The sequence below is a fragment of the Aquarana catesbeiana genome, linkage group LG10 (assembly GCF_042186555.1).
Source record: "Aquarana catesbeiana isolate 2022-GZ linkage group LG10, ASM4218655v1, whole genome shotgun sequence".
In the NCBI taxonomy this organism is placed as follows: Eukaryota; Metazoa; Chordata; class Amphibia; order Anura; family Ranidae; genus Aquarana; species Aquarana catesbeiana.
This window is the reverse complement of record NC_133333.1, coordinates 240653728-240666238: the sequence shown is the minus strand read 5'-3', so window position 1 is coordinate 240666238 and position 12511 is coordinate 240653728. Positions and strand designations below refer to the sequence as shown.

Sequence of the window (12511 nt, the reverse complement as noted above, 5' to 3'; positions counted from 1 at the left end):
CTGCGTCACTACTGTGTTGCGTAACAAAATGATAAGCAGGAGAATTTGCATAGCACATTGAGGGACCAGGCATATGACACATGAAAGGTGTTGGAAATGTTGGAAAGCAGTGGTGCCTAGATCTCTTTAGTAGAGTGAAGTTTTATCACCTGCTTCTTATAGGTCTGACAGAGACAGACCTGCTTTTTATAGATATTTCATACAAAGACAGATTGTCAGATAAGTAACACTAATTCTGGCAGAGCGGTACTGCAATGTTTTTGTGTTGGGAGAGATCAGAGCTAATGACTGCTGACCTCATGTAGATTCCAGACATTTTATTTTCTTCATCCTTTCTGATTTAATGACAATCAAGTGATGGGCAACCCGAGTATCTAGTAGGAAGCTGTGGGAGGTGGCACCAAAATCTAGTCAAAATTTGCATTTCTGAGTTTTTGGTGCTCACCGGGTCTGAGGAAATTAAAGTACAAATGGGCACCTGAGGGTGGTTTGGTTTAATTGGTGGTAACCCCACGTTATAGCAAAACAAAACATTTGCTTTATAAGGATACACCTTTTTTTCCCCAGATTGGTAAAATAAATAAGATTTAATACTTGGATATTTTCCAGTGATATGACAATTGCATCCCTCTCCGGCCGTTGTCATATTTATATCTTGTCCCTGGCTACTTCCAGGTGCCGGGTGTTCGGCCTGTTAATTGGCTGGTGGGAAATGATGTGATCCTGCGCACTGAAGTCAGCCACTCTGGCACGGCTGCAGTGTACCGCGAATGCACACTGAGCTGCTCATGCACAGCTTAGTGTACATTCAATAGAAGAATGTGAGCAGGCAGGTAAGTGTCACATTGCAGAAGTGGCATAGCTTGTCTTATCTGCAGTAAAGATCTGCCAGCTAGAAATTTCTAAATTGTATGTTTAGTTGCTTTAAATGGTGCTCAACTCCACCTGCATGTCAGTTTTAACAACCGTTTATATTTAGTGGTATGTGCATCAGATCTCTCAGCATGTGGTAAGCACAGTACGAACCTAGCGCCCACCTTCAGTTCCAATGTATGTGCGCTGGTTTTTTGAGATTGTTACTCTGGAACACAATGTAACTTCAGTGCTGCCATAAAAAAATAAGAATATTATGTGTGTGTATATATATGTGTATATGTGTATGTATGTATATATATGTATGTATGTGTGTATATATATATATATATATATATATATATATATATATATATATTCGGTTGACCCCTAATTATATTATATTATATAATTAGGGGTCGACCAATATTGTTTTTTCAGGGCCGATACTGATACCGATTTCTCTTCTGCCTTTAGGGCCGATAGCTGTTATCAGGTGCCGATATTTTGTAGATTTAAATTTTTATTTTTACACTGTCCTTTTTACATTTATTTATTTTTTTGTATCACTGTCATTTGCTGTTACACGGAATGTAAACATCCCTGTGACCATAATAGGCAGTGACAGGTACTCTATATGGAGAGATTGGGGGTCTATAAGACCCCAAGCCCCTCCTCTGCACTTGAAAGTATTCAAAACGTCAAGGTCGGTGAACTGTTGCCTTTAGGATGCCAGTACGTAATACGGAAGTGATGTCATGACATTGTTTCCGGGTTACTAGATTCGAGACCCAAACAAAGCCAATGTGGCTTTGTTCGGGTCTTAGGCCAGCCGGCGTAGGTGCCGGCTGGTCGTTTGGGCCTCCCGGTGGGATGGTAGACTTGGGAGGAGTGGCGGAAAGTGGCGGGATGTCCCCTCCCGCTGCTTGTAATAGCCGAGCGGCTGCTTAGCTGCATTGGTTGTTGTTACAAGAAATCCGACCGCCCTCTCTGAAGAACAGTACTGGGGTGATCCCTGCAGCTACATGCAACACCACGGTACAACCCCTTGAAGCAATAACGGGTACGTTTGTGACCGATACTTCAAAAAATGTCAATATCGGCTGCACCGATAATCGGTCAACCCCTATATTTTATATATATATATATATATATACACACACACACACACACTGACTGAAATGTTTGTGTCTAAATAATTTTTAAAAATAATATATAAAAAAATAAAAGCTAAAGAAAGTCATATCAATAAATTGGTATTTTAATGACTCCCCGTGGGTTAATAGTCATGTAATTCCTTGTAGAGTATGGATTTTTCCAATCAGAAAAGGAATGGTAGTAATGCAGAGATAATCTTATTACTAGGGGTCAGATGACTGGTACTCAGTGTGTGACTTCCTGGCAGTGTGACATTACCCGTCTATAAAACATGGTTATCCAGCATGGATGTGCACCATGTGATATGTCACAAGTGTGTGTATGGATTAAGGCTTCATTTATAAAGACTGAAGTGAAAACTTTTATATAGTTACAGTGGAACCTTGGATTATGAGCATAATCCGTTCCAGGAGAATGCTTGTAATCCAAAGCACTCTCATATCCAAGTGAGTTTCCCCATAGAAGTCAATGGAAACTAAGATAATTCATTCCGCATTGACTTCTATTGCCTGCAATACCGCATGTGGCCAGAGGTGGGGGGGTGCTGGAGAGACTCGGAAATACTCGGAGACCGATTGGATGCACTCGGAAAGGCTCAGAAACACGCGGGAACCGCACCTCTGGCCAAATGCGGTACTGCACACCGCAGAGGCTTGAATCCTGCTTGTTTTACAAGTCAACACTCGCAAACCGAGTCAGGATTTTTAATAAATAATAGCTCGTATTGCGAAACGCTCGTTAACCGCATTGCTCGCAAACCGATGTTCCACTGTAGGAATGTTTAGATCTTTAAATCAGTCCGTGTTCCTATTGGGGGGGGGGGGGGGGGGGATTCTTGTCTCTACTTGTTCTGACAACCATCACCTAGACAGAAAGTGACAGGAAATCTCTCTCATGGGAATGCTGACAGAGGGCCTAACCCTTCCATGCTAGGACTTGTAACACCAGAATCATAGCAGGGGGTCAGTGAAATGCCAGGAACTTTTAAGATATCAAATTTCTTGCTTCTGGAGAAGTTATTAGATTTTATTTTTTCTTACAGGATACCTCAACTTTTAAAACACATTGAGGAGAATTTATCAAAAGTGGAGTAGCCAGAATCTAGGGTAGCTGTGCATGGTGACCAGTCAGTTTCTATCTTTTCCAAGCCTAATTGAACACGCTGAAGATAGAAGTGATTGGTTGCCATACCCAGTCTGCTCCAATTTTGAAAAATGCCATTTATTGTTTGCTTTGGAATAATTATTTTGTTGGCTAACTTAAGATGGGCAAAATAAAAAATGAGTCCTGACCTCAACCCGATAGAACACCTTTGGGATGACTGCGAGCCAGGCCTTCTCATCCAACATCAGTGCCTGACCTCACAAATGCGCTTCTGGAAGAATGGTCAAACATTCCCATAGACACACTCCTAAACCTTGTGGACAGCCTTCCCAGAAGGGTTGAAGCTGTTATAGCTGCAAAGGGTGGGCCAACTCAATATTAAACCCTACAAACTAAGACTGGGATGCCATTAAAGTTCATGTGTGTGTAAAGGCAAGCGTCCCAATACTTATGGTAATATTGTGTGTGTAGTTACATTGATCCAGCTTGTGCATATACCATACCTGGCCAACCCCCTCCCCGGGAACTTTAAATCACTGAAGTAGACACTTTCTGAACACAGCAGGTCGGTTGCTTGGCACAGGCGCCGTTCAAAAAATGCTTTGCATTTTCTAAATGAATGCAAAGTGTTCTGTGATTGGACTAGGCGGGGTGGAGACATCACACTCCCCACCTTGTTCAATCAGAAAACGCTTTGCATTCATTCAGGTGATCCAGATGAAACTTGCAGTGCTGTTCTAAGCTTAGACAGAGATCTCCCTGCCAGTTGTAGTGAAGGGAGCTGGCATCTGTGCACCATTCAGTGGTGTCAGAGCTTTATCAAAGAGAAGAAAGGGCGTCGCTCACCAATCCAGTGCATTAGTATGTAGATGAAGGTGGCATCAGCCAGCGTCGCTCCAGCCACGTCGTCCTGACCTGTTTTGCCCCGTTTACTGAGGCTAGGTAACAAAGGTCCCTGTGACCAAGCCCCGGTGACCAGGGCGAAACAGGTCAGGGGGACGTGGCTGGAGTGACGCTGGCTGATGCCACCTTCATCTACATACTAATGCACTGGATTGGTGAGCGGCACCCTTTCTTCTCTTTGATAATAATGCATTCATTCAGGTAGTTCAAAGCAATCTCTGAATGACACTTCTACTAAGCAGCAAACCTGACGAGGCATCAGGCCGGCCGCTCGGCACAAGAACTGGAAGCAGATGGAGATCACTAGTAGTAGTGGTGATGTCTGCTTCAGTGATTTCTAGCTTTCAAGGGCATCAGCCAGGTATGGTGTGCATAGTTACATTGAATCAAGCTGGACCAATGTAACCATGTATAATATAGCCATACCTGAAAATCTTTCCAGCAGCAGTTTTTTTTTTATAAAAAAAAAAAGAATGTTTAAACCATATGAATAAAATCTGACATTTGCAAGCTTCCCCAGCAGTCTATACTGATGTAACTGGCTCTTTTGTTGGACAGCTTGGCCTGTTCCAGGAAGTGGGAAAATAGCCAATCTACAGGCAGGATCAAGAGTAGGGATGGGGCAAATGGTGTTCTACAAACAATATGCGGTGTTCGCGGCAAATTCGAAAGCCACCAGAACACCGTTAAAGTTTATGGGACACTAACATGAAAAAACAAAAGTGCTCATTTTAAAGGCTTATAAGCAAGTTATTGTCAAGAAAGTGTTTGGGGACCTGGGTCCTGCCCCAGGGGACATGTATCAATGCAAAATTATTTTTTAAAAATGGACGTTTTTTTCGGGAGCAGTGATTTTAATAATGCTTAAAGTGAAACAATAAGGCTACTTTCACACTGAGGCGTGCAGGCGCTGGCGGTACAGCGGCGCTAAATATAGCACCGATTTACCGTCATTTTAGGGGCGCTAGCGGGGCGGTTTTAACCCCCCGCTAGCGTCCGAAAAAGGGTTAAAACCGCCCGCAAAGTGCCGTTGCAGGTTTGCAGCGCTGCCCCATTGTTTGTAAATACACCGCTCCTACAGCGCTCCAAAGATGCGGCTTGCAGGACTTTTTGGACCGCCCTGCAAGCGCACCGCTCCAGTGTGAAAGCCCTTGGGGCTTTCACACTGGAGTGCATTGAGCAGCTCTTTCAGGGCGCTTTGCAGGCGCTATTTTTAGCACTTTAGCGCCTGCAAAGCGCCTCAGTATGAAAATAGCCTTAAAATGAAATATTCCTTTAAATATTGTGCCTGGGGGGTGTCTATAGTATGCCTGCAAAGTGGCACAGTTTTCCTGTGTTTAGAACAGTACCACAGTAAAATGACATTTCTAAAGGAAAAATTTTCATTCAAAACTGATCGCGGCTGTAATGAATTGTCATTGTAAAACTAATTGAAAAAAAGAACAAAAGAGCATGGGCTCTTGTGCGCTGCCATCTCGGCTAAGTCTTGCGGCTTCACAGCTGGTTCCCTACTACTGCGCATATGCGAAGCGCATTGGTGAATGGCCTGGCAGTGGGGGATAGGAGGAGTGGCTGAGCTTCCAACGGAGTACGCCACGGTAAAGTCAGCCGGAAGTGGGAGCGAGTACCTGTCCAAACCAGGTACCCACACTTCCCCCGAAAGGCCGAAAGGTGCCAAATGTGCCAGCGGAGGCGGGAGGAGACAAACAAGCAGAGCTTCCCTTTTTGGGTGGAGCTCCGCTTTAATATCGTTGCATGGAAAATGTAGCAATATTCACACTACAGAATGGATGCATTTCCTTTTGTTATACAAAGAATTTCCTCTAATGAGACTTTAAGGGGAAATAACTCCTCAATGATCAAACAGTAGTTGTAAAAAAAAAATTATTAGACAAGTTAAACACAGATGGGAGAAATATGATAGAAAAATCACAGTAGATGCATATACAAGTATAAATGCAAATTCGCCTGACATACAAATGGCCACTGGGCTCTTGTGGAGTATTGATGCCTCCTCTGTGGAGTATTGATGCTGGGGAGTATTGATGCCTCCTCTGTATAGTATTGATGCCTCCTCTGTATAGTATTGATGCCTCCTCTGTATAGTATTGATGCCTCCTCTGTATTGATGCCTCCTCTGTATTGATGCTGTGGAGTATTGATGCCTCCTCTGTATTGATGCCTTCTCTGTGAAGGATTGATGCCTCCTCTGTCGTTTACAGTACTCAACAGAGCCCAGTGGTCGTTTGTATGTCATGTGAATTTGCTTTTATACCTGTATATGCATCCATTATGATTTTTTTTTTAATCCTATTTCTCCCATCTGTGTTTTTTAACTTTTCTAATAAAAAATACAATATTTTACAACTATGTTTGATCATTGAGGAGTTGCCGTCCCTTTAAGCCCCATTAGAGGAAATTCTTTGTATAGCTTGTTTGATTAGGGATGTGGGCAGCAGCTCCTACCCTATAAATATTTTAGCACAACTCTCAGATATTTCCTTTTTGTTTATACCCCCGTGTCTATGTTTTATATGTAGCTGTAGTTGAAATAAAGCATCTCTAATCAGTCCAGGATGAGTAGATCGGTTAGGCACAGAGATCACCATGCATTCCAATGGGGTTGGCTCATAAATCCAGTAGGAAAGGATTCCAGCAGTGAAATTGTTGTGAATGGATCCCAGTCAGTAGCACTTAACAGAGCAGAGAAACAAATAATTATCATGACTGTAAATCAGATTTTATGATTAAGTAATGTATTTAGTAAAAAGACTTGCAGATTATTATGTATGTCTGTGTTTTGTAACTTTATTATGTAGCGCTTTTAATGGCTATTTGCCAAGTAACACCTCATAATGGGTCTGTTATTTGCCTAGAAGTGTAGTTTATTTGTAACTTCTGTGAATGGTAATACATTTTTATTTTTTATCCTTTAGGCTCCACTCAGACACGACACGTTCCGGAGGAGAAGCATAATCAGCTCCAGAGCATCTCTAAACTCCTGCTGGTCATCAGTTGTGTGTACGTCATTGTATGAACCCCTGTGCTTGTGTGTGTGTGTGTGTCAATGTGGGGGGTCTGTAGGGCCTCAGCAGTACTCACTACCTGAGCGTATGCCATCAAATTATCAATACTAATTGTGAAGATCTGGTATTGCCTAGCAACATATTACCTATAACCCTCTTTCTAACATTAAAGTTGTTCTAAAGCCTAAACCTTTTTTTTTTTTTTTAACCTTAAAGTGATTGTAAAGGTTCGTGTTATACAAAAAAAAAAATGTCATACTTGTTCTGTGCAAGGGTTTTGAGCAGCCCCGATCCTTCTTTTCTGGGGTCCCCCGGCAGCTCTCCTGGCTCCTCCTCTTCATTGGGTACCCCCACGGAGAGCCGCTTTCCCTGGGGGCACCCATGCAGGCGCGCTCTCGCGTCCTGCTGCTGCTCCCATTGACACAGACAGGACTCGGCCCCGCCCCCGGCTTCTGTGTCACTGGATTTGACTGACAGCAGTGGGAGCCAATGGCTTCTGCTGCTATCAATCTATCCAATGTGGACCCAAGACAACGTCTGGAACGATCGTGTTAAGGTAAGAAAAAGGGGGACCCTAGGGGCAGCTGCTGCACAGAAGGTTTTTCACCTTAACCACTTACAGACCGCCCACCGTCGTTATACGTCGGTACTTTGAAGAGGGTTATCATTATGGCAGCAGCTAGCTACCATAACCCTGTTATCCTCTTCTTCAGCGGGCGGTCCGCTTCAAGATAAAAGTGATCTCTGCGGTGGATTCCTTCCCGTCGCGCTACGGTTCCCTCCGCTGCTTACCAGGGCCGCCGGCAGCGGTGTAAGCGATGGGATCCTGTGTCCTCTGTAGTATGGAGCTTTTTTTTTTTTTTTTTTATTATTATTATTATTGCATTTTAGTGTAAATATGAGATCTGAGGTCTTTTTGACCCCAGATCTCATACTTAAGAGATCCTGTCATATTTTTTTTTTCTATTACAAGGGATGTTTACATTCCTTGTAATAGGAATAAAAGTGACCCAATTTTTTTTTTTTTTTAAAGAACAGTGTAAAAATAAAAGGTAAAATAAATAAGAAAAAAAAAAAAATTTGAAACGCGCCCCGTCCCACAGAGCTCGCATGCAGAAGCGAACGCATATGTGAGTAGTGCCCACATATGAAAACGGTGTTCAAACCACACATGGGAGGTATCACCGCGATCGTTAATGCAAGAGCAATAATTCTATTGCACAGAGCAGGTATGTATAGACAAGTTTGTTATTTCTTTTTACGTTTTTTTTTTTTTTACCTTTTACAATCGCTTGTTTTATCAGCTAGATTCTATTGTGATTGTAATAGCTCTTGGAAGTTTTCTTTTTGTACTTTAATAGATAAAGCTAACAAGTGCTCTATTCAAAATGTGTCACTGTAACTTCTACATGTGAAACATGGGAAATCCAATCATCATTTGTTTTTTCAGCTTTTTTTTCTTTGTTGGTATAATGAAAGCTTTTGTTGCCCAGGTAGACGATTTACCGTAGGTTATTTGGCATTCCGCCCGGTGATTACACCATGGAATTAAAAAGTGGAGGCACCTGCGTAAGAGCAGAAACAGACGTTGGCTCTATTATGGAGTAAATAACATCGCTGTTAGGATGCCCACAGCAACCAGTTTGATATACAGTGCTGTGAAAAGTAATTACCCCCTAAACCTAACAACTGCAATCAAGCGTTTGCGATAACTGGATTCTTTCACATCGCTGTGCAGGATTTTGACCCGCTTTTCTTTGCAGAATTGTTTTTAATTCATCCACATTGGAGGGTTTTCCAGCATTTCACACGGTGGGGGGGATCGGCCGTGCAGGGTGCAGATGCTGGAACATGTTAAAAAGGTGAACTTAGCCTTTAACCACTTGCGGACCACCCGCCGTCGTTGTACGTCGGTACTTTGACGTAGAATACCGGGGTTATGGCAGCAGATAGCTGCCATAACCCTGGTATTCTCCAACGGTGGACGGTCCTCTTTCAGAGAAAAGTGGTCTCCACGGTGGATTCGCTGCAAGATCTCTTTTATCAAGGGCGGGAGAGGGACCCCTCCCGCCGCACTCTGGTCTTCTCCGCCGCTTACCGGAGCCATCGGTAGCGATAGAGACGATCGAAGTCAGTTTAACCACTTAACGAGGAAGTAAACCCTCGTGGGTTTTACTTCCCCTTTGATCCCCTGCAAATTAAAAGCATAACGGGCTAGTACGCATCGCATACTAGCCCATTATGAGGCATTTACCTGCAAACAAAGCCTGCGCTGTCCCTGATGGTGGACGCATCTTCCTGGGCCGTGGACTCCTGCTCTGTGACTGGCCAGAGCCGCGTGACGTCACTCCTGCACATGCGCGCCGGAGCCGCCAGTCACAGCACTCGCTAGCGAAGAGACGGCACGGAGGTCCGTTTATTCACAGCGCATGCGCCAATGACCTCATCGGTGCACTACAAGGTAAATATCTCCTAAACGGCGCACATTTAGGAGATATTTCCACTACCTATAGGTAAGCCTTATTCTAGGCTTACCTATGGGTAAAAGTGATAATCTGGGGTTTACAACTACTTTAAACACTAAGCCTTTTTCTGGCACTTGTTAAAATCAGTATTTTCTACTAGAAAATTACTTGGGACCCCCCAAACATTATATAGAGATAATAATATAATAGAGACTCTCTCTCTCTCTCTCCGATTACATTTTATTATTATTATATACGATTTATATAGCTCCAACAGTTTACACAGCGCTTTAGAATGTATAGAGAGACAACCCAATTACAGTACAGTTCAATACAAATGGTACAGGAAGGCCCGGCTCGTAGAGCTTACATTCTAAAGGGAGGGCGTGGTGGTACAAAAGGTAATAGCTGCAGAGAATGATTTGATGGGGGTGGGTGTGGGATAGGCCTCCCTGAATAAATGAGTTTTCATGGATCTCCTAAAGGTGGACAGGGTAGGGGCTGATCGGACATACTGGGGCAGGGAATTCCAGAGGATGGGAAAGGCTCTGAGAAGTCCTGAAGGCGAGCATGGGAGGAGGTAACAAGGGAGCTAGAGAGCAGGAGGTCCTGGGAGGAGCGGAGGGGACGATTTGGGCGATATCTGCAGATGAGGTTGGTGATGTAGATGGGGGCTATGTTGTGGTTAGTATTTTGAATTTTACACGACGGGGTAGGGGAAGCCAGTGAGATTGGCAGAGAGGGATGGCAGTCACAGATTGATTAGTGAGGTGTAATATATATATTATCTCTCTCTACTGATATATAGATATATATCTCTCTATTTTTTTTTAGAGAGAATAAAATTGTGATCGTTGCAATACTTTGTCACACTGTATTTTTTGTGCAGTCTTTCAAACTCAATTTTTTGGGGAAAAAATACACTTCAATGAATGTAAAAAGGAAAACTAAACAGTAAAGTTAGCCCAATTTTTTTTTGTATAATGTGAAAGATAATGCTATGCCAAGAATCGTATTTTTTACAGAATCGTGCAGCTCTAGCGGCTGGTTTAGCAATAATCACTGTCTTTTCCTGGCGGGGAAGCCCCCCCCCCCCCCCCCTCCCCCTCGCTGGGAGAATACAATGGTACAATGGCTCGGTAGGAGGTATTCCCCCATCAACACTGTCTTTGGTAATGGGGCAATCGAGCAGATTTCTTTCTTGCAACCAGTGGTTGCAGGAAAGAAATTTGCTTCATCTATGACTGGCCTTGGATGTATTGGAAATGGCGGTCATTAAGCCACTATATCTTTATAGCGATCATTTTACACAGGATATGGTGGCCGTCATGTACTCTGATATAGGAAAGTGTTTATCCTGTGACATTTCTAACATAGTGAAGTTATTCCAGGTCTAGTCTATCACCTCCTAACTCACATAGGTTATGTTCTGCTTCCACAGCCTGGTGCTGCTGGTCATGCTCAATGTAATGCTCTTCTACAAGCTCTGGATGTTGGAATACAGCACTCAAGCCCTGAGCACATGGCAAGGCTTCAGACTCCAGGAAAGGTAAACGCATAAGGAGTAAAATCGAATGCGATCCGTGAGCAAAATCTCGGTGGTGTTGACTGTACTGTCTTTATGTTTGCAGCCCCCTCCCGCAGTCGCAGGCCGAGTGGACCCAGCTGCTGGAGTCTCAACAAAAACACCACGACACCGAGCTTCAAAAATGGAGGCAGATTGTAAAGTCCTCTGTCATGCTGCTGGATCAGGTAAAAAAAAAGGCCAGTATCTCCAGAGTCCTTTGTATTGGCACGTTATTCAGATCGTAGACTTGGATAGCATGGCTAGGTTAATTTGGAGAAGTTTTTCAACTTTCACATGGGTTTTATTTTCTATTAATATTCATAGACCGATATTGCATAGCAGAACAAAGCGGTGTTGATGACTACTAACCACAACAGCATTTGTTATTTTATTGCACACATTGTCGTTTACTCGCAGCCTGTGCTAGACCGGTGCCACCTAGTGGTGACTTAAGGAAACGTTTCCTTGTGTTCTCAAGCTTTGACTTGCATCTTTCATACATTGGTTACGGCTTGCTAGTAAATAAAGCGATGAGGGCCCCCGTAAACAGTCCTGTGCGCAGTAGCACTTAGCCGGCACTGTTAATACTAAGGCCTGGTTCACACCTATGAATTTTTTGTGCTTTTTGCATTTTGCAGATTTGCAATACAGTCCATTTAACATGGTTTCCTATGGAACACGTTCTGTAGTGCAAAAATGCAAAAAAACACTAAAAATACATAGGTGTGTGAACCAGGCCTTAAAACTGCTTATGTTGGTGGTGCTCAGGAAACTCTTCTCACCATGCAAAGACTAGAACATTTCATCTCATTTATGTATTATTGCAGAGGAAAAGGATTAGCCTCGCTTATGCATTTCTGCTGATCCTGACCTTTGTTATAGCTATGAGATGGTCTGAAATGCAAAGCGAGACTAATCTTTTTACTTTTTCTGCCTCTATAAAAGCTAATGAGAAGAAAGTTCTGGTCCTTGAATCATTGTGGCCCTGGTAACTGATTACCCTTTTAAATCAGTAGTAAACAGGTTCCGACACTTGTATCTACAGGTAAGCTTATATTAAGGCTTACCTGTAGGTGCAAGGAATATCTCCTAAACGTGCACCATTTAGGAGATATTTACTGTAGCTCCAGCCGGTGACGTCACTGGCACATGCGCTCTGAAGGGACAGCATACTCTATGCCAGGGGTAGGCAACCTGGGGCCCTCCAGCTGTTGCAGAACTACAAGTCCTATCATGCCTCTGGGATTAATTGTAACTGCCAGTCTTGCAATGCCTGATGGGAAGTGTAGTTCCACAACAGCTGCAGGGCCCCAGGTTGCCTACCCCTGCTCTATGCCATTCCTTCAGGGCTCTGTGCCATGGCTGTGATTCCCATGCACGGGAGTGATGTCATTGTGGCTTGGCAATTCAAACAGTTGGAGCCCGCGAACCCCAAA

The 12511-nt window shown here is 43.5% G+C and overlaps 1 protein-coding gene across 6 annotated transcripts in view; it reads left to right on the top strand.

The window, feature by feature from the left end:
- The window catches only part of GRAMD1B (GRAM domain containing 1B), a 392941-nt gene that overhangs the window by 371638 nt on the left and 8792 nt on the right, over positions 1 to 12511 (top strand). For 5 of the 6 annotated variants that reach the window (XM_073603510.1, XM_073603514.1, XM_073603512.1 and 2 more), the window contains 3 exons: positions 6954 to 7038; positions 10950 to 11057; positions 11140 to 11272. In XM_073603510.1, coding sequence (XP_073459611.1) covers positions 6954 to 7038; positions 10950 to 11057; positions 11140 to 11272 — 326 coding nt within the window. The remainder of the gene's footprint in view (positions 1 to 6953; positions 7039 to 10949; positions 11058 to 11139; positions 11273 to 12511) is intronic. The other variant, XM_073603511.1, reaches the window with a different exon arrangement.